Raw genomic sequence first — 25,046 nt, 5'->3', positions numbered from 1 at the left:
CTAACTGCTTGTAAGGCAAACTAGAGTGAATTCATTGTATACATTTAATGAGTTAAAAGCAATTATTGGCAACAATTAAAACATTTATATGATATTCATAGAAAATTATATGATCTTGAATAGATTTACGTGTTGAAATTCTTTCGACACTTGTTTTTAGATATTTGATTTGCAAGTGATCCTCGACTATAAAATCTAAATTAATTATTTTGCCCCCGCCCATAAAAAATTTTGTCATTTGTGCCTTGTAATGGAACGTCGTTGTATCATATGTGGAGAGCAACCAACCTCAAAGTTCACCTATCCACATACTTTGGAGCAAGCGCTCAAATGGCAAAATATGCTCGCTATCTTTGTGCCTGTGGAGACGTTGATGCATAGCTGTTGTGTTTGCAATAAGCATGTTAATCGTAGGGAATATACTGTGCCAGAATCTCCTATTGATGAGGATCGTTCTGTAACTTTTACCAGCGCTAATGCCGTACATTACTTCACAGATCAAAGGCCCGAGACTCAGTTGGATTGTGCACATACAGAAAATTTTAGTAAGCCACAAATTTATTATCGATCCAATGATAATAAACAACCAAGCGACCAAATGTACGAAAAGTTGCGCATAAGATCGACTTCTGGTAGCGAGTTAAACTTTCGATTGAAAAAACAAAGTGCACTAAAAAATGCAAACTCCAATAAAAATCGGACGCAATCAAAAGGATCCTCAACTAAGAAAGCCTGTAAGTCAGATTGCAATCGATGCAGTCCTCCAAAGAGCTCTGAATACAATCAGACAATGCCAAGAAAGCGAGAGAGCTCTCCAGATAGGTCGGGCAGAAACCCGCAGCTCGAATCGAATTCAAGCTCTTATGGCTATCCACTAAATGCATGCAACAGGCAGATGTGTCTACAGAGACAACAACAACAAGAAAAGCAGCAGCAGCATCAGCAGGAACAACATAAAATCTGTCCTGGAATAAGGAAATGTTCTAATCACAACGTACGCATGCCAACGTGTAGCGAGAAATCATGTATGTGCGATCGCGGCTTTAGAGAAAAGGCTTGCGGAAATTCGAGCCAAATAAATTTGGGAAATTCAAATATGGGCAATGCACCATGTAGGCAGTGCTCTTTGATGGACACTGGCCGACGGCCACCGGTTAATGTTCTAATAATGGGTGGCTCCATGGTGCCTTCGTATTACAATGATAAGGACCTGCGCAAGCGATCCTCAGATATTTCGCAAATCTGTGTGGTCGAGTCAGATATGACACGCGAGGGAGCTTTCTTTCCAGACATCGATGAGCCGAATTATTCAGTTTGCCGGCAGCCTGCAGAGAATGGCCAGAAAGGAGCGGCGGATTCAACTGATGTACTGCTGCTGGGCACAACGCCTGAGAAGAAATGCCCGTGTGCTGAGGCGGCTTCAAGTACAAGTCCAAAAACAATGCCTCCTGCAGCAAAGACCATCCAACAGGCAGAAAAAAAGGCTTCAGAATCTATTAATAAAAAAGGAGCACAACAGTTGGATGAGCTGGAGTCGCTGTTGGCCCAGCAGCAGCGGCTTCAAAAGTCCATTCAGGCCAAGCTAAATGAGTTGCAGGCCAACACAAAGGTCGAAAAGGAAAGAGTCAATGCGGGTACGGTGCAATCAAACTTCAATTGGCCGCCCTATGAAAGAGTGACACCAAGAGTACGAGTTCTCAGATCAATGGCCAACTACAAAACATATTAAAGTGGGGGCAACAAAGAACTGAACCACATATATACATATAAACATATCCAAATAATACAAAGATCACACATAAAGTCTCACATAGCTATCATGACATTTAGGAAGCTACATTAACACACAAAATATTCTGTCAGTAATATTTTAAACAAAAATTTTAAGTTAAATTTTGAACGTTCCAATGAACCGTCGTTGTGTAACTTGCGGCAAGGAGTTTGCCAATGATGCCGTTGATTCCACCTATCATTATCCTAAAAATGAGAAGGAAGCTCAGATTTGGCAGAAGAGTATGGGAACCTTCGATACCGCTGTGGAAAGCATTGAGAAATGTTGCTGTGTCTGCATTGAGCACATACCACAATTCGTGGAACGTACTCAGAAGGAGGCGTCGCTCATTAAGGAGCAATACAAGGGGGATAACTGGATAATGCCAAAGATAAAGCGGCCTTCGCTGCAGGTGCTTCTCCTGTCGGGTGCTTCGCTGTCACCTTGTTTCGGTATATCCAAATCAGGAAGCAACGAACAGCAGGACGATGGCTTAGACGAAGAGATTTTTGTGAGCGAATCCAGCTATAAGGATTGTGGCATCCCATTGCCCGACATTGAGGCGACCGAAGCGACTGTGCTGCCCATGCACAATGAAAATATGGCAAACAACAATCTGCGATGTGGAGATATAGATTGCCTGTGCAATTGCACGGATGTCTTGTTGCTGGGACGCAGCCAGAATCATCCATGCAAATGCGAGGCATCTCCCCAAAAGCCACAGACAGAGAACTTTATGGAGGGCAGCGATGTAGAGTGCCAATGCCAGATGCACCTGCAGATGGGCGGAATAATCGAACAGCAACAACAGCGCATTTTCGAGCTAGAGAGTATGATCTGTCGGCAGAACGAATGGTATATAGCGTTACAGCAGAAGATGTATGAGTTATATGCAGATTTTGGCGTCATAGACCAGAGCGAATCAGTCAACTGCAATCAAAATAATCATCCATACCAGGAACAGTTAGTAAGTGCAAGTGTCAAGTCTGAACACGAAATAACTCCCAACAGAAAAGAGTTTAGGTGTCCAAGTAATAACATGCAGCCAGAGCCGTCAGAGTGACAGATGTTGTCGTCTTATCCTATACAGTATGCATACTAGTCTTCATTTGGATAAATATTGATAATAAATAAACATGTCTAACAATAGCTGGAAATGTTTTAAGTTATCCTCAACAGGTTTATTCGCTATTACACGCCGAACACGGAAATCTTAAGCGGCGGACTGAATGACGTCTGTGTAGAGTTTCACTTTGGTGGCAATGCTCATGTCCACATATTTGTCGCCAATGGACACGATCAGTCCACCAATAATGCTGGGATCCACGCGAGAAGTGATTTTCAGCGACTGGTTAGGCTTCAGGAAAGACTGGAAAAGAAAACTATTTAGTTTCGCTACATATTGAATACTGATTTTTTTACCTTGAGGGCTCCCTCCAATTGCTTGTTCTGTCCGGCATCTAGAGGCTTGGCCGAGATAACTTCGCAGACAACCTCACCACGGTGAGCAGCCATAATGGTCTTGAAAGCACTGATAACTGTGTCCAATTTCTTCAAGCGTCCATTATCAGCCAAGAGACCCAACAAATTGGCTGTTGCTGGTGCAAAATTCAGCTTTGCGGCAGCTTCTTTAAGAGCAGTGGCCATCACCTTCTTGTTGATGATGGGGCTAGTGACTTGTTCGCGCAGCTTCTTGTCGGCCTTAATGGTCGACTGCAGTGCGGTCAAATCCTTTTCCACCTGATCCAATTGGCTCAATTTGGTGGCTGCCGAATACAGAGCGGTGGCATAACGGCCCTCCAATCCGAACAATTGGATTGGTGGCTTCACCACCTGCTGGGCAGCAGCGGAGCTGAGTGTGCGGCTCTGCAAGCAAGCGAAGTACCATTAGTATAAATCATCTCTTAAAATCGCAAATGAATTTTGGTTATTGGTTAAAATTGCAAATTACATAACCAAGAAATTCGTGTTAGATAATTGTTTTCGGTTTAATACTATTACTGGCTTCCACAACAATCAGCAATTATTGTGCCGTTGCTGTAGAAGGAAGTACATTTTACACAATTTATAACAAAACCTACCAAAAGTGCTAATTTGTTAATTGAGGCCATTGCTTATTCCTTGCAGATACTTTTCCACCTAAATCTCGCAGCTGCGGCGTACAGGGTTGATTCGACTACACAATATTAGAGTTGTCATGGTCTTCCTTATTACCACAGCGGCATTGAGTATACCGATAACGATAACTTGATTATCGTTGAATCGCCAAGAATAAAAAAATGCAATCGTTTTTGGACTCACTTTATTTGTATTTTAAAAAACTGCTGCTCGTAGATGGGTTTTTCGGAAATACGTATTCATTTTACTTAATAAGTAACTATATAACTGTCTAAAATGGTATTTGCAATGCTCACGTAAAAGTTAAAATCATGTTTACGTCTTTATACTCCCGTTCCGACATAACCATACATAAAATAATAGTTTTAAGTGGTTAGCACATAGGGAAATAAATTGGAAAAATCAAATTGCATATATGTATTGATTTAAGGATTTACTTGTCATCTGAAAATATAAAATTATGATAAGTAACTCTTAAAATAGTTATCTGTGCCAACACACCTTCATCTTCGAGGTCTTCGTCGCCTTCATCCTCTCCATCTTCATCATCGAACGCTTCCTCTTCGTTGTCTTCATTTTCATCATCATCCTCGGGTTCCACCTCAATATCAGGTACGAGATAATACTGGAGTGGATTTGGCCAAAGATCATCCTTTATCAGTTCAGCAATCTCGTCATTGACGGGGTCAGCATTGTCCGAAAACCAATCGAAGAACGTCTTATAATCGGAATTCCGTTTCTTCTTATTGCCATAAGGTTTCGTTAGCAACTGTTTAAGTAAATTCTTGCCCTCCTTCCATTGAATGGGTGTGCTCGTAGACGCGGGCCAATCACCATTTTCAGAGGCAGCTTTAACAATTAAAGAGATTACATTGATATATAAGTGAAATAACATTATTTGCAATTACACATACCCGCTGAATTCAAATGAAACTCTTTGGTAAGAACCTTGTTCTCAAAGTACGGATTTTCATCGAAATGGAAATTTATGCGGTATCCTGATTTTATGTCCTCGAATTCCTCAACCTCCAGTTTGTTTAGTGCATGTAGACACTCCTCCTCTTCTTCGTCCAGAATGCCGGATACTTGCGGGTGGTTAATAAACTAAAAACAAATGGAAATTTAAATTAGATATCTGCTATCCATTTGATGTTACTCAAGAATATAAAGCTCGAAGTGACATAATCAGGGTGTATTTGAGTAACATATTGTCTACAATAATATGAATATACATTTATGTAATGCAATGTTTATGGAAATAAGTTAAACAACAAACCGGTAAAGAATAATTGTTCAGAACGATTAATTTAATTTAGAGGGTCAGAAATGTGCGGCTTCAACGCAGACATTTATCGATATATTCATACACTCACATGCACACGCACACCATAGGCAAAAAAAGAGCGGTGCGACCGGTGGCGGCGGCATGCATAGAAGACCAAGATGAAAAAGAACAAACGAAAAAAGTTCCTCGAATAGAGAAATTTTTCTTGCACATGTAGTAGAGACACAAAATCAATTAATGTTGCCTTTTTGTCTTTAAAATGCTGTGCACGCATTAGTGCTGCGAGATATGGGGCTATACCGAAAAATTAACATTTGTTCATGCTAAACATGCAAATCATGGCCGCTTAGAAAGATTCGCTCGATCACTACTACATTCATGCTCAAACTTACAGAAGTAACCCAAAAGTTGGGGATACGTTTGACAAGTTCACTGCGCTTTTCGTAACACGGTTTCCGCAGTTTGTTATATTTTTGCTCCACTTTCAGTATCTCTTCACTGGCTTTCTCGTTAAGCGCGTCAATTTCGTTTTGACAGGCATCGATTAGTTCCAGCGCCTCCGACTCCTCCTCGTTAGCACCGGCAGATGTATTTCCATCGGCGGCAGCATCCAACTTTTGTCGCTTTGGCACGCTCGACATATTGCTGGCTTTGTTTTAAATGGAGCGGCAAAGGGGAGACCAACACTTGGATTGACGAAATTGTTGTGAAAAGCTATTAGTTTATCTAGTACAGTTGAGCTGAAGTCGATTTAATACACTTAATGCGCGCCGTCCTCCCGGTTTGCGAATTCTTATCTAAGTGTGACCGACTATTTATATCGTAAATATGCATTGCGCAGGGTTGCCTTAATTCTTTACCAAACACAAAACGACAACTAAACAACTATCTTGAAAGCATTGAAAAAAATGAACACACAATTTTTTTTTGCTTATCTATTTATATATTTTTCTAAGAAACTTACAAATTTAAATAATAAATGTATATAGTTCTAGTTCCGGTTCCAAAATACTCAATGTCGTATCTGAGCATTAACAACACTTAAAAGATTACAAGACATTTTCGGTCCTTTACAACACGCGCGGACAATATTTAATGTCGAGGTGTAAACGAGCTGGCCCATTCATTTTTTAATTTTATATAGAAAGCGTTTTTAAAAATATTAAAAACATGGCCACGGCTGAAGCTCAAGTCAACGTAAACACAAATTTGCAAAAGCAGGACCTTAGCAATTTGGTGAGTGTGCAGGAATATACGCCGAAAATATCCACCTCCGGTTCGATGACTCGCGTCAGTTCGTGTAGACGCTGCATCTAAAAACATTAGGGGACCGCGGCCATTTGTATATGAAAAAGTGTCTTCGTTGAAGTTGAGACTGACTAAGACTAACTTTGATAAAACGTTATGTATAATCATCTTTTTACATAAATTGCTTTTGTTGCGCTTTGTCGGTGTGCAGTCGACCTCAAAAGAATGCAGCACGTGGCGCTGCCTGCTACGTTTCGCTAGCATTAATAGGGGTTTTTGCCCTGTGAGTTGTTTGGCATATGTTTGCAATATGCTCGGTGAATGTTCTTAAACTAACTTAATGAGAACATTAGATATGCGGCTTAACGGTTGCTACAATATCTGATGCAATATTCGGTTCATTCTAACCTCAAAAATGTACGGCTTTTTCTACGCACACTCATACCATTGTGTATATTTGTGTGCGTATACAGATGTATGCGTGTGTCAGTTTGTAAGGCGGTTTAGGGCGTGTTGTGAAAGTTCAATGGTTTGGTATAATATTTACGATAATCTACTATTTGCATTGTATTTACAGGAAATAAGCAATCTAACACCACTGTCGCCGGAGGTGATCTCCCGCCAGGCCACCATCAACATTGGCACAATCGGTCATGTAGCCCACGGCAAATCCACGGTTGTCAAAGCCATCTCCGGGGTGCAGACTGTCCGCTTTAAAAATGAGTTGGAACGAAATATTACAATAAAGCTCGGTGAGTTATATAGTTCTTTATCTTATATACTCAAATCATAATACTAGAATGACATTTGCTATTAGAATGATGATTGCGGAATGTGCAATATTGCGATTACCAAATTGCAAATACCAAATTGGGTAAATTCTTTAATCGTGTCATTTTAGCTTAGTTTTTATCGCTTTCGGCAAAGATTATTCCGTTTTATGATGCATAAAACTTAAATTTTCCTTGTTCTATTAACTAAATTACTAAACAAAAACCCAACTAATGTTGACGACGGCACAACGCGCAGATTATTCAAATCTATTCCAGTTTTCAAATTCGCAAAGAAAATTGAGAACTGAATAAATCGGGATCTAATTATTTTTTTTTTTAATTGAAACCTTTAATTTTAATTTTACATAATGTGAAAATCAACAAATATAATGATATATTTTTGGCTTCTAAATTACCTGCAAATTAATCTATTAATATTAACTGTATATAAATGGGAAAATTATGCATTTTAAAGTTGTCTATAAATGTATGGAATAAAATGTTTGGCTTACTAAATATGAAACTTGGAAGTAGTGATTTGTCAAAACCCAAATTACTTTATATATTCTAAGCTACTTTTGTTTGCAATATTTTTGTCGCACATACCGTGTAAAATTTATAGTTTTAAGTGTCGTGATCGATGATTTTGGATCGATGTTCTGAGCGTTCTGTAAATGATTGATAGATAAATGTGATATCTTTAAATATGACATGCATTGCTGGATTAGTCCCCCAACATCAAATAAATACAACACACGCACTGTGTCGTCGCCTTTGTAGTTTGGATTAGCTTTGGATTAACAGTCAACTATCGGCTAATAAAAAAAATTGTTTTTTCCTTGTACTTTGTATACATTTTAAATTTATCTATAGTTTGATAGTTTCTTAGAGCATTGCCAAATTTAATTTCATTGTTTTCGATTAATCCAGCAATTGTAATTAATTCAGTCCATCTTTTTCTTCTTCTTTTTCTTCGTTTTTCGTTTGACCAAACGACGCTCGTTAACCAAAACAAAAAAATAAAAATAAATAAATAAATAAAATAAAAAATAAAAAACAAAAATCGTACCAATACCAAAATCATTTGCAGAACGCTTAAGCGAAATGAAAATCCAAAAACTTCTGAAATCCAAACAGCAGCGCGATGCATACGACTTGAAACAGCGCCAACTGCTGAAACAATTGAACAAGCGACGTCAACGACAGCCGTCCAAGAGCAGACAGCAGGAAAATGCAATTGCTCCTTACACTCGAACCAGGCGAAGCATCAGCCAAGTCTCACTCAGTCCTAGTCACAGTAGCGGGTATGGCAGCGTCATCGGCCCCGACGAGCACGACACTTTGCCCGTGGCCATAAATCAGAGCGACAATTCAACAGTAAACATACGGAAGCGTTGCCGTAGCCCTAACGACCTTCAAAACGAGCACTCATCGTCGCCGGCCTTGAAGCGAGCCAAAAAGAGACCAAAGGGCGAATACTTTGTGGAGGCCATTGAGCGCGTTGAGGTGATGCACAACGAGCCCATCTTCTATGTGAAATGGCTGGGCTACGATAGCAGCGAAAATACTTGGGAGGCATATGAGAACCTAGCCGACTGCGTTCAGCTGGAGGATTTTGTGGATCGGCAGTCACAATTGTATGAACCCTTCATCAAAAAAATCGTTGGCAAACTGGAGGCAAAACTGGCGACAGCCGCTCCACTTGACTTGAGCAGTATTAATATAAAGAAGGACTTGGATAACTACGAGTCGATGCCGTTGAGTTTGGATTTGATATTGCTGGCCCAGTATCGGGCGGCGGGCAGTCGCAGTCAGCGTGAGCGCCAGCGCATTGAAGATCGAGCTCTGCGACGTATCCAGATCCAGGGTTGTCATTATGCGCGCCGAAAGCAGCTACAGGAGCTGGCCCAGTTTGAGAAGCGTATGAACAGCGTGGAGCTGCCTTCACCGCCCATAACTGTGAAAAACGACGTCGATTTGGATAGCATCGATGCGAATTTCGTGTATATACAGAAGAACATGTTGAGCGATTCGGTGCCCCACCCTGAGAAGGCAGTCTTCGGCTGCAATTGCAAGCATGACGAAGGGGATGGCAAGACCGAATGTTGCGCCACCAGTCGCTGTTGTGCCCGGCTCGCCGGCGAGCTGTATGCCTACGAGCGTACGACACGTCGCTTACGTCTGCCCCAGGGCAGTGCCATTTTTGAATGCAATAGCCGTTGTAGCTGCGATGAAAGCTGCACAAATCGCCTCGTACAATTTGGACGCAAGCATCCGCTGGAGCTCTTCAAGACCAGTAACGGTCGAGGCTGGGGAGTACGCACGCCGATTTCGCTGCGTAAAGGCGAATTCGTTTGTGAGTATGTGGGAGAGATTATTTCCAGCGACGAAGCCAACGAGCGTGGCAAGATCTACGACGACAAGGGCCGAACATACCTGTTCGATCTGGACTACAATACGGCCGCAGAGAGCGAGTTCACCATCGATGCGGCCAACTATGGCAATGTCTCGCACTTCATCAATCACTCCTGCGATCCCAATTTGGCGGTATTCCCCTGCTGGATTGAGCACTTGAACATGGCACTGCCCCATCTAGTATTCTTCACAACGCGGTATATCAAGGCCGGTGAGGAGCTGAGCTTCGATTATATACGCGCCGACAATGAGGCTGTGCCCTATGAGAACCTGTCGACGGCTGCGCGCGTCGAATGCCGCTGTGGTGCCCCGAATTGCCGGAAAGTGCTATTCTAGATTTCACATTCTTCACCATGGATCAAATGACTTTTATTTAAATAACCTACCCATTAAAATTTGCAATAACTTATAAGAATACAAAGCTATTCCACAGTTCATTGACGTCGGCTCTCGAAAAATAATTGACAAAACTGTTTTAAGTTGTCTGTTTAATATTATTTATTGTTAATATTGTATTTTTCAAACTTATACACACACATTAAATTAACTGTTTTCAAGTATAAGACATATATGTTAATCTTCTTAATCTAATTTTAAGTTAATTGATGTGCGAATTCTGCACTAGAATTAATTATTTTTTTCCGCAAATATATTATGCATTTTAAAATTGTTAAATGCTCATAAAATAAGGTTTTACTCTTAATGCTACTAAAAATTACATAATAAAATATCGTACAAATATTAACCCACAGTTTTTCGTACTAATGGTCTTCAAAGTTACTAATGTTGAGTGGCGAGACAGAACAAACACTTGACTGACTATTAAATTAAATTCATACATTAGGGCACACGATACCTAAAAAATATATATAATAAATATATGTCATAAAATAGCAGCCATAATATTATTAAATTATCCATCCATTTGGATTCATTTGTCCACAGGATATGCCAATGCTAAAATCTACAAGTGCGATAATCCCAAGTGCCCGCGTCCGGCCAGCTTCGTATCGGATGGATCTAGCAAGGATGACAGCATGCCATGCTCGCGTCTCGCCTGTTCCGGCCGCTTTAGACTGGTGCGTCATGTGAGCTTTGTCGATTGCCCCGGTCACGACATTCTTATGGCAACGATGTTGAACGGCGCCGCTGTTATGGATGCTGCGCTGCTGCTTATCGCAGGTAAGTCATGGTATTCACAAAACTATAGCACATTGGCTGATGCGTTATTTTTGCTTCAAGGTAACGAGTCGTGTCCACAGCCACAAACCTCTGAGCATTTAGCTGCCATTGAAATTATGAAACTGAAACAGATTTTGATATTGCAAAATAAAATTGATTTGGTTAAGGAAAGCCAAGCCAAGGAGCAATATGAGGAGATCACAAAGTTTGTGCAGGGCACTGTCGCCGAGGGTGCACCGATTATTCCAATTTCGGCCCAGCTGAAGTACAACATTGATGTGCTCTGCGAGTATATTGTTAACAAGATTCCCGTGCCGCAGCGTGACTTCAAGGCGCCGCCCCGTTTAATTGTTATTCGATCCTTCGATGTCAACAAACCTGGCTGTGAGGTGCAGGATCTCAAGGGCGGCGTGGCCGGTGGCTCCATACTGAGTGGTGTGCTCAAGGTTGGACAAGAAATCGAGGTGCGTCCCGGTGTTGTCACCAAGGACAGCGATGGCAATATCACTTGCCGTCCAATCTTCTCGCGCATCGTTTCGCTCTTTGCCGAACAAAATGAGCTGCAGTACGCAGTGCCCGGTGGCCTGATCGGTGTGGGCACCAAAATTGATCCGACGCTCTGCCGTGCCGATCGTCTGGTCGGTCAGGTGCTCGGTGCCGTTGGTAACTTGCCGGACATTTACATAGAGCTGGAAATTTCATATTACCTTCTGCGTCGACTGCTCGGCGTCCGCACTGATGGCGACAAGAAGGGCGCCCGTGTCGAAAAGCTGCAGCGCAATGAAATTTTGCTGGTCAACATCGGATCGCTCAGCACCGGTGGCCGCATCTCCGCTACCAAGGGTGATCTGGCCAAGATAGTGCTCACAACGCCCGTGTGCACGGAGAAGGGCGAGAAGATTGCGCTCAGTAGACGCGTGGAAAACCATTGGCGGTGAGTGCAAATGAAAATAGGGAAAAGTTACTCGACGTGTATGTAAATGAAATATTTCTATTGCTTTCAGTTTGATTGGCTGGGGACAGATCTTCGGTGGCAAAACAATTACACCCGTTTTGGACAGTCAGCCAACGAAGAAGTAAATGGATCAACAACCAGACCCGCTCCGAGTTCATATACAATTTAAGCGTTTCAAGTGCGTGTGTGTGAGAGAGATCACAAATAATTCTGTCGTTTGGCCAATTCGCTAATTTCGCTGCACCGTCTCTTCATCTATAAATCCCGCGTCGTCGTCCTCCTCCTTCTTCACGTCCGTTGATAGCAAAAACAAACAAAAACAAAATACGAAATAAAAGCAAAAGAACTACTGAAAATTGATGCATACATACCTTAAATTATTGAATTTTGTATGTATATAAGCGATTTTTGCTGAGATCTGTTATGCATGTATAGCAAATCCAAGCATTACATGAAACTAATAGGTTATACCATATACATATTATATAAAAACAAAACAAATCTGATACATCGTAAAATTGTTTTTATGATTTAAATACAAAAACAAACATTAAAAAAAAAAAAACAAGTAAAAAACTGTATGCATTTTTACAATTCAAACTACAATATATGGTTGTTTTACATATTTGGGAGTGGAGTGAGGCGAAGAACCATTTTAAATGGTTTTCAGTTCAAGCTAGCAAGAATTCAGGAATTTTTCATTATAGATCCATTTATTTGTTTAAGCATATTACAATTTTCACATTGTCGTTTTTGAAACATGATTTATTTTTAGTATTTGGTAAATTACATATTTTGAAACATCTTTTAATGTATGTATCGCACTTGATTCGTTTATCTAGCGCTCACTAATGTAATTGTAAACTACTATTTATGGTATGTTTATTTGTATTTGTTTTTATTTTATGTGTTTTTTCATTTTTTTTTTCGTATTGGTTTATTGAAATTATTTCGATATTAATTAGCTTAATTAATAAAAATTCGTACTTAGTCGCGATTCACATACATACGTTGTGTTTTGTTATTTAATTGCTGGAAACGTTGTTTAATTTAAGACTATTGAGATTGAGTAATTTGTAATTATTATAATACTTATTTCAAATACGCTTTTAAGTATTCGACAACAGAGATTTTCTTTCATTTGTTGCATTAGTTTCGTTGAACACATTTATAAATAACTCATATTGAGAATTCATGTCTAAGAGTTTGAGCGATATTAAGTCAGATAATCAGTAATTTGGAATGCAGCTGGAGAATTTCTCCATATTCCATATAACTTTTGAGATCTAAGCTCTCGTTGAGAATCAACATAATTTTAACCAAAACTGCCACAAAATGTGCTTTATATAAATAGACGATCATTTTAAGAAAATTTAATTTAAATAATAGTCTAACTTTGTTTGATGCTAGCATGCCTATGGTCTTAACTACCTGAAATTTTGGCTAATTCCAAAACATTTCAGTTCATTATTTTTATTATATAAAAAAAAACTTCTTTATCTAATCATAAGCACGCCAAGCAACAGCTTTGAGCCTAAACTGTTGCTTGGTGCGTTGCTTAAGGAATCAAATTATAAACAACATACTCTTTCGTTTAATTTGAATATGTATGCGTTGCTTATAAGATAGAAATGCTAGACTCGCTGTCCATTTCGGTACATCTTTTTGGTTTTTCTTTTCTTGTTCTGTTTGTTTTAAATATTTGTCATAAGTCTGTGTCGTACTATCAATAGACATTTCAAGTAAATAATATTCAATATAATTGTTTAACACAATTAGAAGAATACTATTTAATACATACATATAACAAGTACAATTCAATATTTCCTAAGCAAGAAATCAATCTAATATATATATTTATATATATTCTTTTTAAATTTGTTTGTTTAAGTTTAATTACATTGAACACCTTAAAGTGCTGTTGGATATCCATGCGTATACTTAATATACAACACACATACAATTCAATCGCCTTTCTTCAATTAGTAATTCAGCTTCAGCTCTCTTAGATAGTTAACATTTACATTTTTGAAATGGGTGACTGTGAGCGTGAGTGTATTTAGTATTTATGAATGCTTATTATTTGCTACTATTTCTGTGTGTGAGCTTTGGTTTTAGCTGGGGATATGACCCGCAAATTTGGTCAGCTTACATATAACATACAGAGCATGTTGTTTTTATATATAGTACATACATAATACAATTTATTGACAGTTATCTTTGGCAAATTGGAGTTTGTGTTCTTTCAATTTCGATCTTGACTAATCATTATTTGCTCTACATATATATACACATATAAAACAAGCAATACATGCTATATATTTATGTGGATCGACTATAGTATAAATCGAAAAATTGTAATTTCAACTTTCTGCATTGTCATTCTTTTTAGTTGATTTCAGTGTATTATAATTCTATTCTGTTTTTGCTTTTCTTCCTAACAAACTATAATCTTTAACAATTTTGACATTTTCTCTAACGATTTGAATAACGTTTGCAACTCTATTATGATACAATTTGAATTACTTACATAGTTACAAATGTACATATATTTGTGCAGAATAAAGCAAATTTTACATGCCAATGTTGGTTATCATAGCTACATAAATATATAAATATCTTTGAGCAATTTGCAAGTACATATATTATAAGTATACACCTAAATTTAGCACATCATTCTTTACAAATATATTTCACGGTTTTAATCAGGTTTTTATCTATGTATGTATTTATTTATTTAGTATATGCCATTAGGGTTGCGAGTTGGGTACAGAAGTAGAAGCCTGCATTTTCTTTAGGATGCACTTTTTGTTTTGGCATTTGGGTGTGGGTGTGGCATCTTAAAGAAAATGGCTCAAATCTCATTCGTTGACGTCCTCATCCGACGAACTGGCCGCAGGGATTGTGGAGAACTGCCACGCCTCGCGATTGTTGTTTTTGCTGACACTTTATGAAATATATAGAAATATATGAAGATTATTTGATCATACATGACTTTACTATTAAAGTTTATTCATACCCATGCTTCTTGGCATTGCTTGGCAGCGTGTGCGAGCTGCGGTAGTAACTGTCGTGCGGCTCCTCTTTTGTCTCCTCCAGTGATTTGCGCTGCAGCGTCATAGTCTCCTGTGGTGTTAGGGCGCTGGCTCCACCACCTCCGCTCATCTCGGCGTCTAGATAGTATTTGGCACTCTGTGCGATTTTGCAGTTCTCGCATTCGCTTAGATAGTCGTCGTCCAGGCTGGTATCGTTGGGCAGAAAATGCTCGTTAGGATTCAAACAGTTCTTCGATGTGGTGCACACTGGCAGCTGCTTGCTGGGCGTGCCACCGCGCCCGCTCTGCGCCTTGGCCACCAGCTGCGGATAGCTGGGCATTTGGCAATGGGCAATCGATTTGCTATTTGTAGTTGTTCCTGCTGCTGTTGCTGTCGATGATGCTGCTGCTGCTGCTGCTGCTGCTGCTCCTGTTGTTGTTGCTGCTGCTGCTGTTGTTGTTGCAGAGGTCGATGCTGTGTTTCGTTCGCTGTCCCGTTTCACACGCAATATTTTGGGCAGTGTGGTGCTCTTGCTGCTCACCGTTGCCTTCTCATTGTTGTTCTCCAATGGGGGTATGCTGATCACCGAGGGCACCTTGCTGACCACGCTGTTGATGGTGCTGTTCAGCGAGATCTTGCCGCTGATGTGCTTGGGCAGCGTGTAGGTGACATGATTGTTGGCCAGCGGATAAAATGTACTCGAATTGATTTTGCCGCTCGACTTCTCCCCGCAGCTGGACGAGGGGCTGTTCGGCGGCAGCGTCAATGTTGGCGCCTGCTCCTTCCGCTGATGTACGCTGCTGCCCGCCGACTTGCTGAGGGTGTAAATGGTGGCCACAGCATTGTTGTTGTTGCCTCCACTGCTACTGTTGCTGCTGCTGCTACTGCTGCTATTGTTGCTGTTGCTGTTGCTGTTGATGGCGCTGTTGCTGTGGCTGTTCGTACTGCAGCTGCTGGTGGCAGTGGTTGATACGGTTTTTAAATTCGTTAGGCTTTTGTTGAGTTTCGGTGGTAAAGTTGGATTGCTTTGATCGTTGTTGTGTTGTTGTTGCTGCTTCTGCTGCTGCTCTTGCTGGTTATAGAAATGTTGCTGCTGTTTCTGCGTCAAACTCAAGTATGCATCAACCTGTAAAGATCACTAATGAGATTAGCAAAATGTCAAAGGGAATAATATATATGTACGGAGAATAAAACCGCAACAAAACTAAGCAAAATAAATATTATGTTAATTACGAAATCCAAAAGAATTATTAAGATTGGCTATAAATTATAATATGTATAGCAAGATAAACTCTAAACACGAACAGAACCTAAATCGACACTTAATTATATTTTTATATGTTAATCAAAAACAGATACATATTAGAATATGTGTACATATGTATGTATTATGCTTAAAACTGTCTCAAATATATGTATGTATGTATGTATGTATATGCATTATGCATTTAGATATACATTTTTGGTCCATTTCATTATACATATTCTATGGTAAAGTCTATTGAGTGTCCAAAGTTCAGTATTCACAATGGGATTACTTACATTTCGAACTCACCTTTCGATTCAAGTAGGCGCTGGAGAGCATATCGACGCCGGATTGGGCAGCAGCTGCTGATCCGCTGCTGGACGCACTGCGTCCGCCGCTGCTGCTGCGGGCTCGTTCAGCAGCGCTGCTCGAGCTGCTGGAACGCTTTTGCACGCGACCCAATACAATGGGTGGAGCGCTGACATCGTCGTGATGCTGCAACGGCGGCGGCGGTATTATGGCGGAGACACTGCTCGAGCCGTGCGATGGATGTGGCTGCATCTGCAGCTCGTCGCCCACCTGCTTCGAAATGGTTGCAATCTTTGTGTCATAGGCGCAGGCACTGCGGCTGCCAAGCAGATCCTGTCCGTGCTGCTGCTGCAGCTGGAGATTAGTTGTGGACTTGGCGCGCTGACCATACGCCAGCGTCGCGGCATGCCGTGTGCTGGAGCTGGGCGAGAGGGCGCAGGCATTGCTGCCATTGGATGCGAATAGCTTGCCAGCGCCGCTAAGGAATGCGTTCGCATTGGCATTGGCATTGCTGCCCATGTAGGACATGGGCACATGCTGTATGGGGCACTGGCACATGGGCTTCTTGCTCGCCTTGTCTGTGCTGGAAGTGGAGCTGGAGCTGACGTTGGTGCTCATGCTAGACTTTGGCTTGACATTAACCACCTGCAGCGGATCGGCCACAGCAAAGTAGCGCGGAATGGTGCGATGATAGCGACGCGAGCTAGAGGGCGTCTTGCTGCCGTGCTGCTGCTGCTGTTGTTGTTGCTGCTGCTGTGACTTGAGAGCGGCGTGCAGCGGCAGCGGTAAGGGCAGCGTTTGTGTGACCGACTCAGCTGTGCTGCTGCTGCATGTGGGCGGCGTTGTTATCGTCGCTATGTCCATGGCTGGCAGCATGTCTATGGCAGTCGTGGACAAAGCTGCTGCGAGTAATTGCTGCTGCTGTTGCTGTTGTTGCTGGTGATGGTGTTGTTGTTGCTGCTGCTGCTGCTGCTGTGACAGGTGGTGTGTGGGCGTGACCAGCATGTCAGTCGTGGCTGGCAGTGAATGATAACTAGCGGCACTTGCGCTTGCATTAATCTCCACATCGGCTACAGTCAGATATTGCTGCTGTTGCTGCTGCTGCGGCTGCTGTTGCAGCAGTTCCTGCGAGCCGCGTGGCGTTCGCCGTGCTGCTGCATAGGCCAGCGAGCTGGAGGCGCTGCCAGCAGCAGTAGCCGCTGCGGTCGTTACACTAGCACTTATATTGAGATGACAATTCTTATAGCTGCACTCGCTATTGACACTGGGCTTGGGAGTGGGCAGGGTTTGCACACAGATCGAATTGCTGGGCGTCGGTGCAGAGAGCTGTTGTAGCTGCTGCTGGTGCTGCTGCTCCAGATTGTGCTGCTGCTGTTGTTGTTGCTGTAGTTGCTGCTGCTGCTGTTGCTGTTGCTGGTGTTGCTGCTGTTGATGTTGCTGCTGCTGCTGCTGTTGCTGCTGTTGCTGCTGTTGCTGCTGTTGCTGCTGTTCGCTTTGCAAGCTGTAAGGTGGTTGGTGATTCTCGCCAGTGGCGATTGTGGTTACGCCGCCGCTATTGATGTTTATATTAATCAGATTCGTAGTGCTCTGCGTATACTGATTGGATTGTGCGGCAGCTGCAGCAGCGGCCGCGGCACTCAATTGATGCGCATGCGGATGCGCTGCAGTCACGGGCACCAGCTGTTGTGCGTATGCATGTGGGTGTGTATGCTGCTGTGGCTGGGTGTGCAGCTGGAGCGTATGTTGCTGCAGGTGCTGCTGCTGCAGTTGCTGCTGTTGTTGCATTTGCTGCTGCTGCTGTTGCTGACTGACACTGGACACAGCCTGGCGCTGCACATGGCTGGGCAGCGTTACGGTGCACTGAGCGCTTAATGCCTCCGCCTGGGATATTGCGACGGCCTCCTCGTACGGCGGCGGTGCCTCGCCCCGCGGAAAATAGCCGCTTGGTGGCTTCCACAGTGGATAATGCGTGGTAGCTGCGCCATACGAATAGTCCATAGCACTCAGATTGCCCTCCATGTAACCCATGTTGCCGGCAATGTAACTGCAATGTTGATTGTGTTCAATTAGTAAATAGAATAAGGACTTCTTAGCTTTTGGAAACTCACCCAATGCTACCCACAATACTGCGCTGATCCTCCGCGTTCTGACGATTCTCGCGTGCTCGCATTTTCCGCTGTCTTAATCGATTGACCAAGAAGAAGAGCAAGGATAGGGATAGCGTGGCCGTAATGCCACTGGCCACCAGTCAAATGCCAAAATCAGTGCTGCCATCGCTGAACTGATCATCGAGGCAGATGACCTCGCAGCAGTTGTTGCCGCTGCCCACAGTTTGAAAGGACTTGCACTTGCTGAAGGCCTCGCACAGCACCATTTTACACGCCTTGGGCAAACCGCTATCGCAGATGCAGAGTCGACAGGAGTCCGGCCCGGGCATGTAATGCATGCCAGTCTCATACAGTTTGCCATTGTAATCGCGGCAATGACCACCCTGGATGAGGCTGGAGCTCACAGCGTTGCTATCTAATGTGTCAAGGACGATAAAAACATTAGGCATTAAAATTAGTTGTTGTGTATATGCAATTAAATATTATAATATTAAATAATATTATATTGAATATGCTATTTAATACTATAATATAAATATTCTGAAATAATATGCTGAAATATGTACAGTTTGAAGTTTGAATATAATACATATAAGCTTTATACACGATTAACGATAATTAACATAAATTAAATATAATACTGAAATGAAATTATAGTTAAAACAAAATAAAAACTTGTATCAAATTTAAATTAAATAACAACTAACACTTTTAATTTAACACTAAATAAACAAGTATGTATATGATTTTACCTACGAACATGGTTATGTATGTACATATGTATAAATTTCCGAACAACTGTACGATTCTTTATTTTGACACACTTGACCAAGTTTCGCTTTGCTACTGATTTAGCAGTTACCGTTTTTCGCCCAACATTCTCTCATCACCCACCCACACACACACATACATACACCCACACACACACATGTACATACATCTGCAATGGCGTATTGAAAATGCAGCAGGTGCTGTACACCCTTAGCCCCTCACCAATCGACTTACAGATAGATAGATATACATATCTATAGATACATATATACATATACATATATGCATATACAAGTGCATGAGTGTGTACATGTACATAACATTTATCACTTGAATGAAATTAAATGCAAGCCCATTACATTTTCAACATAATTTAAATGCTAAACAGCAAAAGGAAATTCAAATTAAAAACAAATATATCCAGCAAACGTCCTCTGGCAGCAGGAAAGTGGAAAAGTGGCTGCAATAACATGCACTAACACAGTCGACACGAACGACAAAGCACGAGTGCGAACGGCTGGGCAGGAAACACACGAACGAAAATGGCAAACAGCGCGCTTTACGCCCCCGCGCAAAGAAAAAAATTGCTGCCTCTCAGTGCGAGTTTCCAAGTGAAATTTTTGCAATAGACATACACATACACCAACATATACATACTCACACATACACACACCCAATCCAAGCCCATTCGCACACACCCAAACACATGGCAAAGTATACATACATGCAAAAACGAACGACCACCCACAAACACATACACATTGAACGGAGAGCAAGCGAGAGAGAAAGAGAGAGTGAGAGAGAGCGAAGCAGAAAGTAAGAGCGGAATGGGCAGCACTAACGCACAATTTTGCACGCCACTTCCTTCACATCGCCCAGTGGTAAGGCGTTATGCCCGCTTTTCGCAGGAGTTGCTGCCTGCTTGCTAGCTCGCTGAGAAAATGAGCGCAGCGCAAGTGTGTGTGTGTGTGTGTGTGTGAGTGTATGTGTGCCCCGTGTCCCATAAATTGTGAAACTCTGCTGTGGCCATGGACCATATTACAGTTATTGTAGATAGAGAACAAAAATTAAAATTGATTTTAGAATGAAAAAATAATACATATTCATTCGAAGTCCTTATCTCTAAGCACATTGGAAACAATTTTATTTCAACCAAAAGCCTAAGCTCATAAGGAAAAAATAAAAATTTTCACTGTTTTACTCTCTTTAGTACAGCAAGGATATGGTGGCTCTATGGTTGTGTGTGTATAAAGTTTTTCAATTTTCACTAAACTCCTTTACCTTTGGCATTTCCAATAAACGCAAGCACTGCCAAAAAATACATTTTGCTGGCGTTAATATGCACTATCAACTGCACAATTAACTTTTAATTGTTATAATATACACAGTTTTTATTTGATATTTTCAACGGTTTTAATGAACGTTCGAGCAATACCAACTAGTGCTAAAATTGATCTGAGTGACCGTTTACGTTAACGCCAAAATCCCCAAATTGAGCTTCAAAGTTTCCGTAAATACTAATAATACTAAACATAACGCAAGGAAGGAAAGGAAATAACGTAACAAGCTTAGGTCGACGTTCAAAAAATGGCGGAAAGCAGGTTACGTTAACGTTCTGAATGCAGCTCAAAGTATGCTATAATTTATGATTATGCACGAAAATATTGAACATTAAATAATGACCAATTTATAAGAAGTAAAAATATATTAGAAAAAATTAAAAATTAACACATAAATATAATATTGCTCAATATGAAGGTGATACAAGCAGCATTTGCAATTTAATCGGCACTGTTGAGGAGTTTATCACGCATTTGATAACGATATTACGTTACTCAGACACAAAACAACAAAATTTAAATTTAATTAAAAAAGGAAAAAACTTGTAATTGAATTTCATGCAAAATGCGCGCATTATTTTTGCAAAGTGTTTTAAGTCATGCAACGACTACAAACGCAACATCGTCAGCAGCAGCAACAGCAGCGACAACAACAATATTAACTTAATCGTAATGTCGAGTTCAAAGTAAGGCGATGGCAATTACTTTTATAGTTAATTAACCAAAGTCCTCGACAGAGAATATCTATACAAAATAAAAGGATTAAAACTGAGTAAAAAGTTAAAATACATAAAATAATATTGAAACAGTAATTTCTATGTCTACATTTTTCAAATAAAAAAATGTTAAAAACAAATATTTATTATAATATTATTAAAATAATAAAAAAAAATTCATTAAAACTAAAAATTTGGTATACAAACATAATATAAATTAATACACAATATTTTAATAAATACATACATATATATGTACATACTATGTAAATTTATTTATTTATACAAAAATTATTTTTTTTATATTTTTTGTATTGTAAATTTATATACATATTAAGGAATAACAGATGTATTATATAATTACATATGGATTTGGAATGTTTGGATTATTTGGATTGTAACTACAATTTGTACAAGTCACAAACACCCAATTTGTATTTAGTACTGGGTATATTTAGCTTGTTCATTCGAAAATAACACGCACGCAAAATTAAGCTAAATAATTTAGCTTTTTGGGTGGGCGCTGCGATTAGCTTGCATTCAAATCAAATGAATGTAATTTGTTGGCTTTCGCATTGAAATTGAAAACAACTTTGTTTCGTTCACTTCTAGAGCAACTCCCCTGAGCACCGGACGCGAGCGTCGGCACTAAAATAGATACGAGAAGAGAAATAAAATGAAGTTGGAGAATGCAACAGCGTCACAGATGATAGCGCTGAAGGGAGTGATTCGGAATAGCAGCTATGTGATTCCGGGTCTCTATGATCTGTCGATCGAGGATACCAATTGGGTGCTGACCTCATCCTTTATCATCTTTACGATGCAAACGGGTTTCGGGATGCTCGAATCGGGCTGCGTTTCCATAAAGAACGAGGTGAACATAATGATGAAAAACGTGATTGACATTGTCCTGGGTGGCTTCACATACTGGCTCTTCGGTTACGGCATGAGCTTCGGACGTGGACCCTTCTCCAACCCCTTCATGGCTATCGGTGACTTTCTGCTTGACCCTCCCGTTGGCGACGAGCTGATGGGCCAAATCTTTGCCGCCTTCCTCTTTCAATTGTCGTTTGCAACAACAGCAACGACCATTGTCAGTGGCGCCATGGCTGAGCGGTAAGCAAACTAAACATGAAAACATTTCACAATTGTTTATTTTTCATTACTATTTTTAATTTGCATAAACTATTTTATATGGTTATACCTATTTCTTAATGACACCTAAAATTTTCTAGAATATCTAGTATTGGGATAAGCTTAGCAATATTTTAATTTCCAGGTTATGCAAAATTTCTATAAAAATAATTCTTTGATTCCTAGTTACTATATTTTACCAAATTTGTTTGGCATTTATTATTTCCATATGGTTCTTGTATTATATTAATCATTTCATGTGTGATTTTAAATGATATTATTTGATTTGATAATCGTGGCATATTATAAAGTTTTAGTTCTTACAATATCACATAATTTGATATGATATAAAATATATACATATGTATATGTATTTTCTTATGGAATGAGGATATGATACGATATGGTATAGTATGTTTTAACGCGATATTCCTTGCACTTTACAGCTGCAATTTTAAGGCCTACTGTGTGTTCTCGTTCCTAAACACCGTGGTGTATTGCATACCCGCGGGCTGGGTGTGGGGCGAGCATGGATTCCTAAACAATCTGGGCGCCGTGGACATTGCGGGCAGCGGCCCAGTGCATCTGATTGGAGGCGCTGCATCGTTTGCTTCGGCTGCCATGCTGGGGCCACGTCTGGGCCGCTATGCGGAGGGCATTGATCCACTGCCACTGGGCAACCCGGTGAATGCGTGTATGGGTCTCTTCGTGCTTTGGTGGGGCTGGCTGGCCTTCAATTCGGGCAGCACCTATGGCGTCAGCGGCGCCAAATGGCAGTATGCCGCGCGTGCCGCAGTGATGACCATGATGGGCTCCTTTGGCGGGGGATTTGTGAGTTCGCTGTAAGTGCAGACCGACTACAAAGAGTTTTCCAGAAAACCATTAATCACTTTTCATATGCAGCTATTCGTTCTGGCGTCACGATGGCCGCATGGACATCATGGATCTGATCAACGGCATTCTGGGCTCCCTGGTCTCCATCACAGCTGGCTGCTTTCTGTATCGCGCCTGGGAGGCGCTGCTCATTGGAGCTTTGGGCTCCCTCCTATGTGTGATCAGCATGCCGCTGTTCGATCGACTGGGCGTGGATGATCCAGTGGGTGCGAGCTCGGTGCATGGGGTCTGTGGCATTTGGGGTGTCATTGCCGTCGGGCTGTTCGCCGACAACCCACTGCCCATGGACACGACAAAGGGACGCAGTGGCCTGTTCAAGGGCGGCGGCTGGTACCTTTTGGGCATCCAAACGCTGTCCGCCCTTTGCTTGGCCTGCTGGGGTATTTGCTCGACATTTTTGCTGCTCTATGTGATTAACAAAGTAATACCCATTCGAATGGACCCGCATGAGGAGCTGCTGGGCGCCGATCTCACGGAGCATCGCATTCGTCACACGCAAATCGGACTTTCGCGTGCTATTTCTGCTCTGGCCCCCATCAAGATCGACCTGAATGAGATTGTTGGCATTCAACCAATTGGGATCAATCCTGGGCACGAGCGCAGCATCGAACAGCTGCGCGCTGCCGAGGACAAACTGCAACAGTGGCAATCCTACCTGAATCAGGTGAGTGGCAAGGCGCACAAGCTGGACACTCCCCACAAAACTCTTGAGGAGCACCAACTGGAAACGGACATAACTCTCAGCTTGAAGCCCAGCATAAACGAACATCAGCAGACGGGCAACGTATTTGGGCGCAGACTGCGGTCAGTCCAGATTAAGGAGAACAACTGGAACCAGGACCAGGGCACCTATAAACCCAACAACAGTGAGCTGCCAGTGATTAGTCGAGTCGCCAAGCTGGACAAGGATGACAACTTTGCCTGGGTTGATTAGGCACTCAAAGGTTTATTCTCTCTTTGAAGATCGGTTCATCGTTGCTAATCAATTTTGGGATTATTACAACTAAACCGAATATCACAATATTAATTATGTTAATCACTGAAAATTGTAAAATTTATATATAAATAAAATTAGTTGAACAGCTCTAAATATGCAACTTAAATATACAAATTATTTTAAGATCGCTTAATGATTTACAAATTTCATAGGAGAGTCAAAAGAAAAACAGATAAAATGAATATAATAGATTCCATATTATCAAAACTTCATTCATACAAATGGAAATAACTATTATTATTTGTTCTTATTAAATGATATACACATTTATAAGCACTAATAAAATACTAATTATCATTCAATCTACACTAAATCATGCACTGCCACCAACCAGCTGCAGGTATAGACCATAAGCTTTTTATTGCTGTCTCTTTCGTTAACAGAAGAGCTGACCGTTCTGCTACAGCTCTGTCCACCCCTCGCTGTTAAAAGACTCAGTAAGTTATGTAAAGAACACTGTTAGGTCCAAGAAACACTCAATTGTGCTCACCACTTGCAGCCGAAAGCAATTACGAGCGATCGCATGATTAAGCAATGGGCTGAGTATTTTAACAGTGAACATGATAAGCTCTCATTTTGTTTCTGACATAAAGTTACTCAACTCGAAGCCACCGCCTTGGAGACTTTTTGTTTCAGAGTTAATTTTCGCACTCGTTCCAAATTTGAGTGCTTTTAAGGGCAGATAGCTTCTATCTTAAATAAACAAAATCCAGTTACTCTACAGCAAAAATAAATAAGCCCAACTACAC

General features: G+C 41.1%; 8 protein-coding genes across 10 annotated transcripts; 4 read left to right on the top strand and 4 right to left on the bottom strand.

Moving 5' to 3' along the window:
* Positions 1–107: 107 nt before the first annotated feature.
* Positions 108–1,868, top strand: LOC149092282 (uncharacterized). The gene has a single exon (XM_089256275.1). The coding sequence runs from the start codon at positions 251–253 to the stop codon at positions 1,727–1,729; it is 1,479 nt and encodes a 492-aa protein (XP_089112401.1). The 5' UTR covers positions 108–250; the 3' UTR covers positions 1,730–1,868.
* Positions 1,749–2,920, top strand: LOC108650842 (uncharacterized). The gene has a single exon (XM_018100150.3). It carries the CDS (start codon positions 1,908–1,910, stop codon positions 2,832–2,834), a length of 927 nt encoding a protein of 308 aa, XP_017955639.1. The 5' UTR covers positions 1,749–1,907; the 3' UTR covers positions 2,835–2,920.
* Positions 2,921–2,926: 6 nt separating this feature from the next.
* Positions 2,927–4,013, bottom strand: ATPsynO (ATP synthase subunit O, mitochondrial). The gene is made up of 3 exons (XM_018100282.3): positions 3,853–4,013; positions 3,194–3,637; positions 2,927–3,140 (listed from the first exon to the last, which is right to left on the bottom strand). Exons 1-3 carry the CDS (start codon positions 3,880–3,882, stop codon positions 2,985–2,987), a joined length of 630 nt encoding a protein of 209 aa, XP_017955771.1. The 5' UTR covers positions 3,883–4,013; the 3' UTR covers positions 2,927–2,984.
* An 88-nt stretch (positions 4,014–4,101) lies between these two features.
* On the bottom strand, positions 4,102–5,993 carry Set (NAP domain-containing protein SET). The gene is made up of 4 exons (XM_018100195.3): positions 5,567–5,993; positions 4,804–4,993; positions 4,391–4,738; positions 4,102–4,333 (listed from the first exon to the last, which is right to left on the bottom strand). The coding sequence occupies exons 1-4, from the start codon at positions 5,813–5,815 to the stop codon at positions 4,323–4,325; spliced, it is 798 nt and encodes a 265-aa protein (XP_017955684.1). The 5' UTR covers positions 5,816–5,993; the 3' UTR covers positions 4,102–4,322.
* Positions 5,994–6,122: 129 nt separating this feature from the next.
* Positions 6,123–12,353, top strand: LOC108650453 (eukaryotic translation initiation factor 2 subunit 3). Of its 3 annotated transcripts, XM_018099605.3 has the most exons (5): positions 6,123–6,410; positions 7,000–7,174; positions 10,556–10,792; positions 10,853–11,726; positions 11,797–12,353. In XM_018099605.3, the coding sequence occupies exons 1-5, from the start codon at positions 6,345–6,347 to the stop codon at positions 11,870–11,872; spliced, it is 1,428 nt and encodes a 475-aa protein (XP_017955094.1). In that variant the 5' UTR covers positions 6,123–6,344; the 3' UTR covers positions 11,873–12,353. The 3 variants fall into 3 exon arrangements, with proteins under 3 accessions (XP_017955094.1, XP_017955090.1, XP_089112399.1); XM_018099601.3 differs by lacking the exons at positions 10,556–10,792; positions 10,853–11,726; positions 11,797–12,353 and adding an exon at positions 8,286–10,151; XM_089256273.1 differs by lacking the exons at positions 6,123–6,410; positions 7,000–7,174; positions 10,556–10,792; positions 10,853–11,726; positions 11,797–12,353 and adding exons at positions 7,784–7,865; positions 8,286–10,151.
* Positions 12,354–12,657: 304 nt separating this feature from the next.
* On the bottom strand, positions 12,658–18,615 carry LOC108651012 (uncharacterized). Its single transcript, XM_089256272.1, has 4 exons — positions 18,446–18,615; positions 16,338–18,381; positions 14,767–15,908; positions 12,658–14,693 (listed from the first exon to the last, which is right to left on the bottom strand). The coding sequence occupies exons 1-4, from the start codon at positions 18,505–18,507 to the stop codon at positions 14,609–14,611; spliced, it is 3,333 nt and encodes a 1,110-aa protein (XP_089112398.1). The 5' UTR covers positions 18,508–18,615; the 3' UTR covers positions 12,658–14,608.
* On the bottom strand, positions 18,586–20,647 carry LOC149092281 (uncharacterized). The gene is made up of 2 exons (XM_089256274.1): positions 20,498–20,647; positions 18,586–18,860 (listed from the first exon to the last, which is right to left on the bottom strand). Exons 1-2 carry the CDS (start codon positions 20,538–20,540, stop codon positions 18,586–18,588), a joined length of 318 nt encoding a protein of 105 aa, XP_089112400.1. The 5' UTR covers positions 20,541–20,647.
* Positions 20,648–21,853: 1,206 nt separating this feature from the next.
* Positions 21,854–24,267, top strand: Amt (Ammonium transporter). The gene is made up of 3 exons (XM_018099632.3): positions 21,854–22,388; positions 22,853–23,248; positions 23,310–24,267. The coding sequence occupies exons 1-3, from the start codon at positions 21,949–21,951 to the stop codon at positions 24,232–24,234; spliced, it is 1,761 nt and encodes a 586-aa protein (XP_017955121.1). The 5' UTR covers positions 21,854–21,948; the 3' UTR covers positions 24,235–24,267.
* The last annotated feature ends 779 nt before the right edge of the window (positions 24,268–25,046 follow it).

This window comes from Drosophila navojoa, chromosome 2, assembly GCF_054131105.1.
Source record: "Drosophila navojoa isolate 15081-1374.11 chromosome 2, UAZ_NAV_1.0, whole genome shotgun sequence".
In the NCBI taxonomy this organism is placed as follows: Eukaryota; Metazoa; Arthropoda; class Insecta; order Diptera; family Drosophilidae; genus Drosophila; species Drosophila navojoa.
This window is presented reverse-complemented; position numbering and strand designations above follow the sequence as displayed.

Coding starts and splice junctions, on each gene's coding strand:
- LOC149092282 (XM_089256275.1), top strand. CDS start 251: ATGGAACGTCGTTGTATCATATGTGGAGAGCAACCAACCTCAAAGTTC.
- LOC108650842 (XM_018100150.3), top strand. CDS start 1,908: ATGAACCGTCGTTGTGTAACTTGCGGCAAGGAGTTTGCCAATGATGCC.
- ATPsynO (XM_018100282.3), bottom strand. CDS start 3,882: ATGGCCTCAATTAACAAATTAGCACTTTTG. Junction 3,638..3,852: donor TTAACAAATTAGCACTTTTG/GTAGGTTTTGTT, acceptor GCTTGCTTGCAG/AGCCGCACACTCAGCTCCGC. Junction 3,141..3,193: donor AATTGGAGGGAGCCCTCAAG/GTAAAAAAATCA, acceptor TTTCTTTTCCAG/TCTTTCCTGAAGCCTAACCA.
- Set (XM_018100195.3), bottom strand. CDS start 5,815: ATGTCGAGCGTGCCAAAGCGACAAAAGTTGGATGCTGCCGCCGATGGA. Junction 4,994..5,566: donor CCAACTTTTGGGTTACTTCT/GTAAGTTTGAGC, acceptor ATTTGTTTTTAG/TTTATTAACCACCCGCAAGT. Junction 4,739..4,803: donor GTTTCATTTGAATTCAGCGG/GTATGTGTAATT, acceptor TAATTGTTAAAG/CTGCCTCTGAAAATGGTGAT.
- LOC108650453 (XM_018099601.3), top strand. CDS start 6,345: ATGGCCACGGCTGAAGCTCAAGTCAACGTAAACACAAATTTGCAAAAG. Junction 6,411..6,999: donor AGCAGGACCTTAGCAATTTG/GTGAGTGTGCAG, acceptor TTGTATTTACAG/GAAATAAGCAATCTAACACC. Junction 7,175..8,285: donor AAATATTACAATAAAGCTCG/GTGAGTTATATA, acceptor AATCATTTGCAG/AACGCTTAAGCGAAATGAAA.
- LOC108651012 (XM_089256272.1), bottom strand. CDS start 18,507: ATGCGAGCACGCGAGAATCGTCAGAACGCGGAGGATCAGCGCAGTATT. Junction 18,382..18,445: donor AGTATTGTGGGTAGCATTGG/GTGAGTTTCCAA, acceptor TCAACATTGCAG/TTACATTGCCGGCAACATGG. Junction 15,909..16,337: donor GCGCCTACTTGAATCGAAAG/GTGAGTTCGAAA, acceptor TGATCTTTACAG/GTTGATGCATACTTGAGTTT.
- LOC149092281 (XM_089256274.1), bottom strand. CDS start 20,540: ATGTATTTTTTGGCAGTGCTTGCGTTTATTGGAAATGCCAAAG. Junction 18,861..20,497: donor GTTTATTGGAAATGCCAAAG/GTAAAGGAGTTT, acceptor TTGACACATTAG/ATAGCAACGCTGTGAGCTCC.
- Amt (XM_018099632.3), top strand. CDS start 21,949: ATGAAGTTGGAGAATGCAACAGCGTCACAGATGATAGCGCTGAAGGGA. Junction 22,389..22,852: donor AGTGGCGCCATGGCTGAGCG/GTAAGCAAACTA, acceptor TGCACTTTACAG/CTGCAATTTTAAGGCCTACT. Junction 23,249..23,309: donor GGGGGATTTGTGAGTTCGCT/GTAAGTGCAGAC, acceptor TTTCATATGCAG/CTATTCGTTCTGGCGTCACG.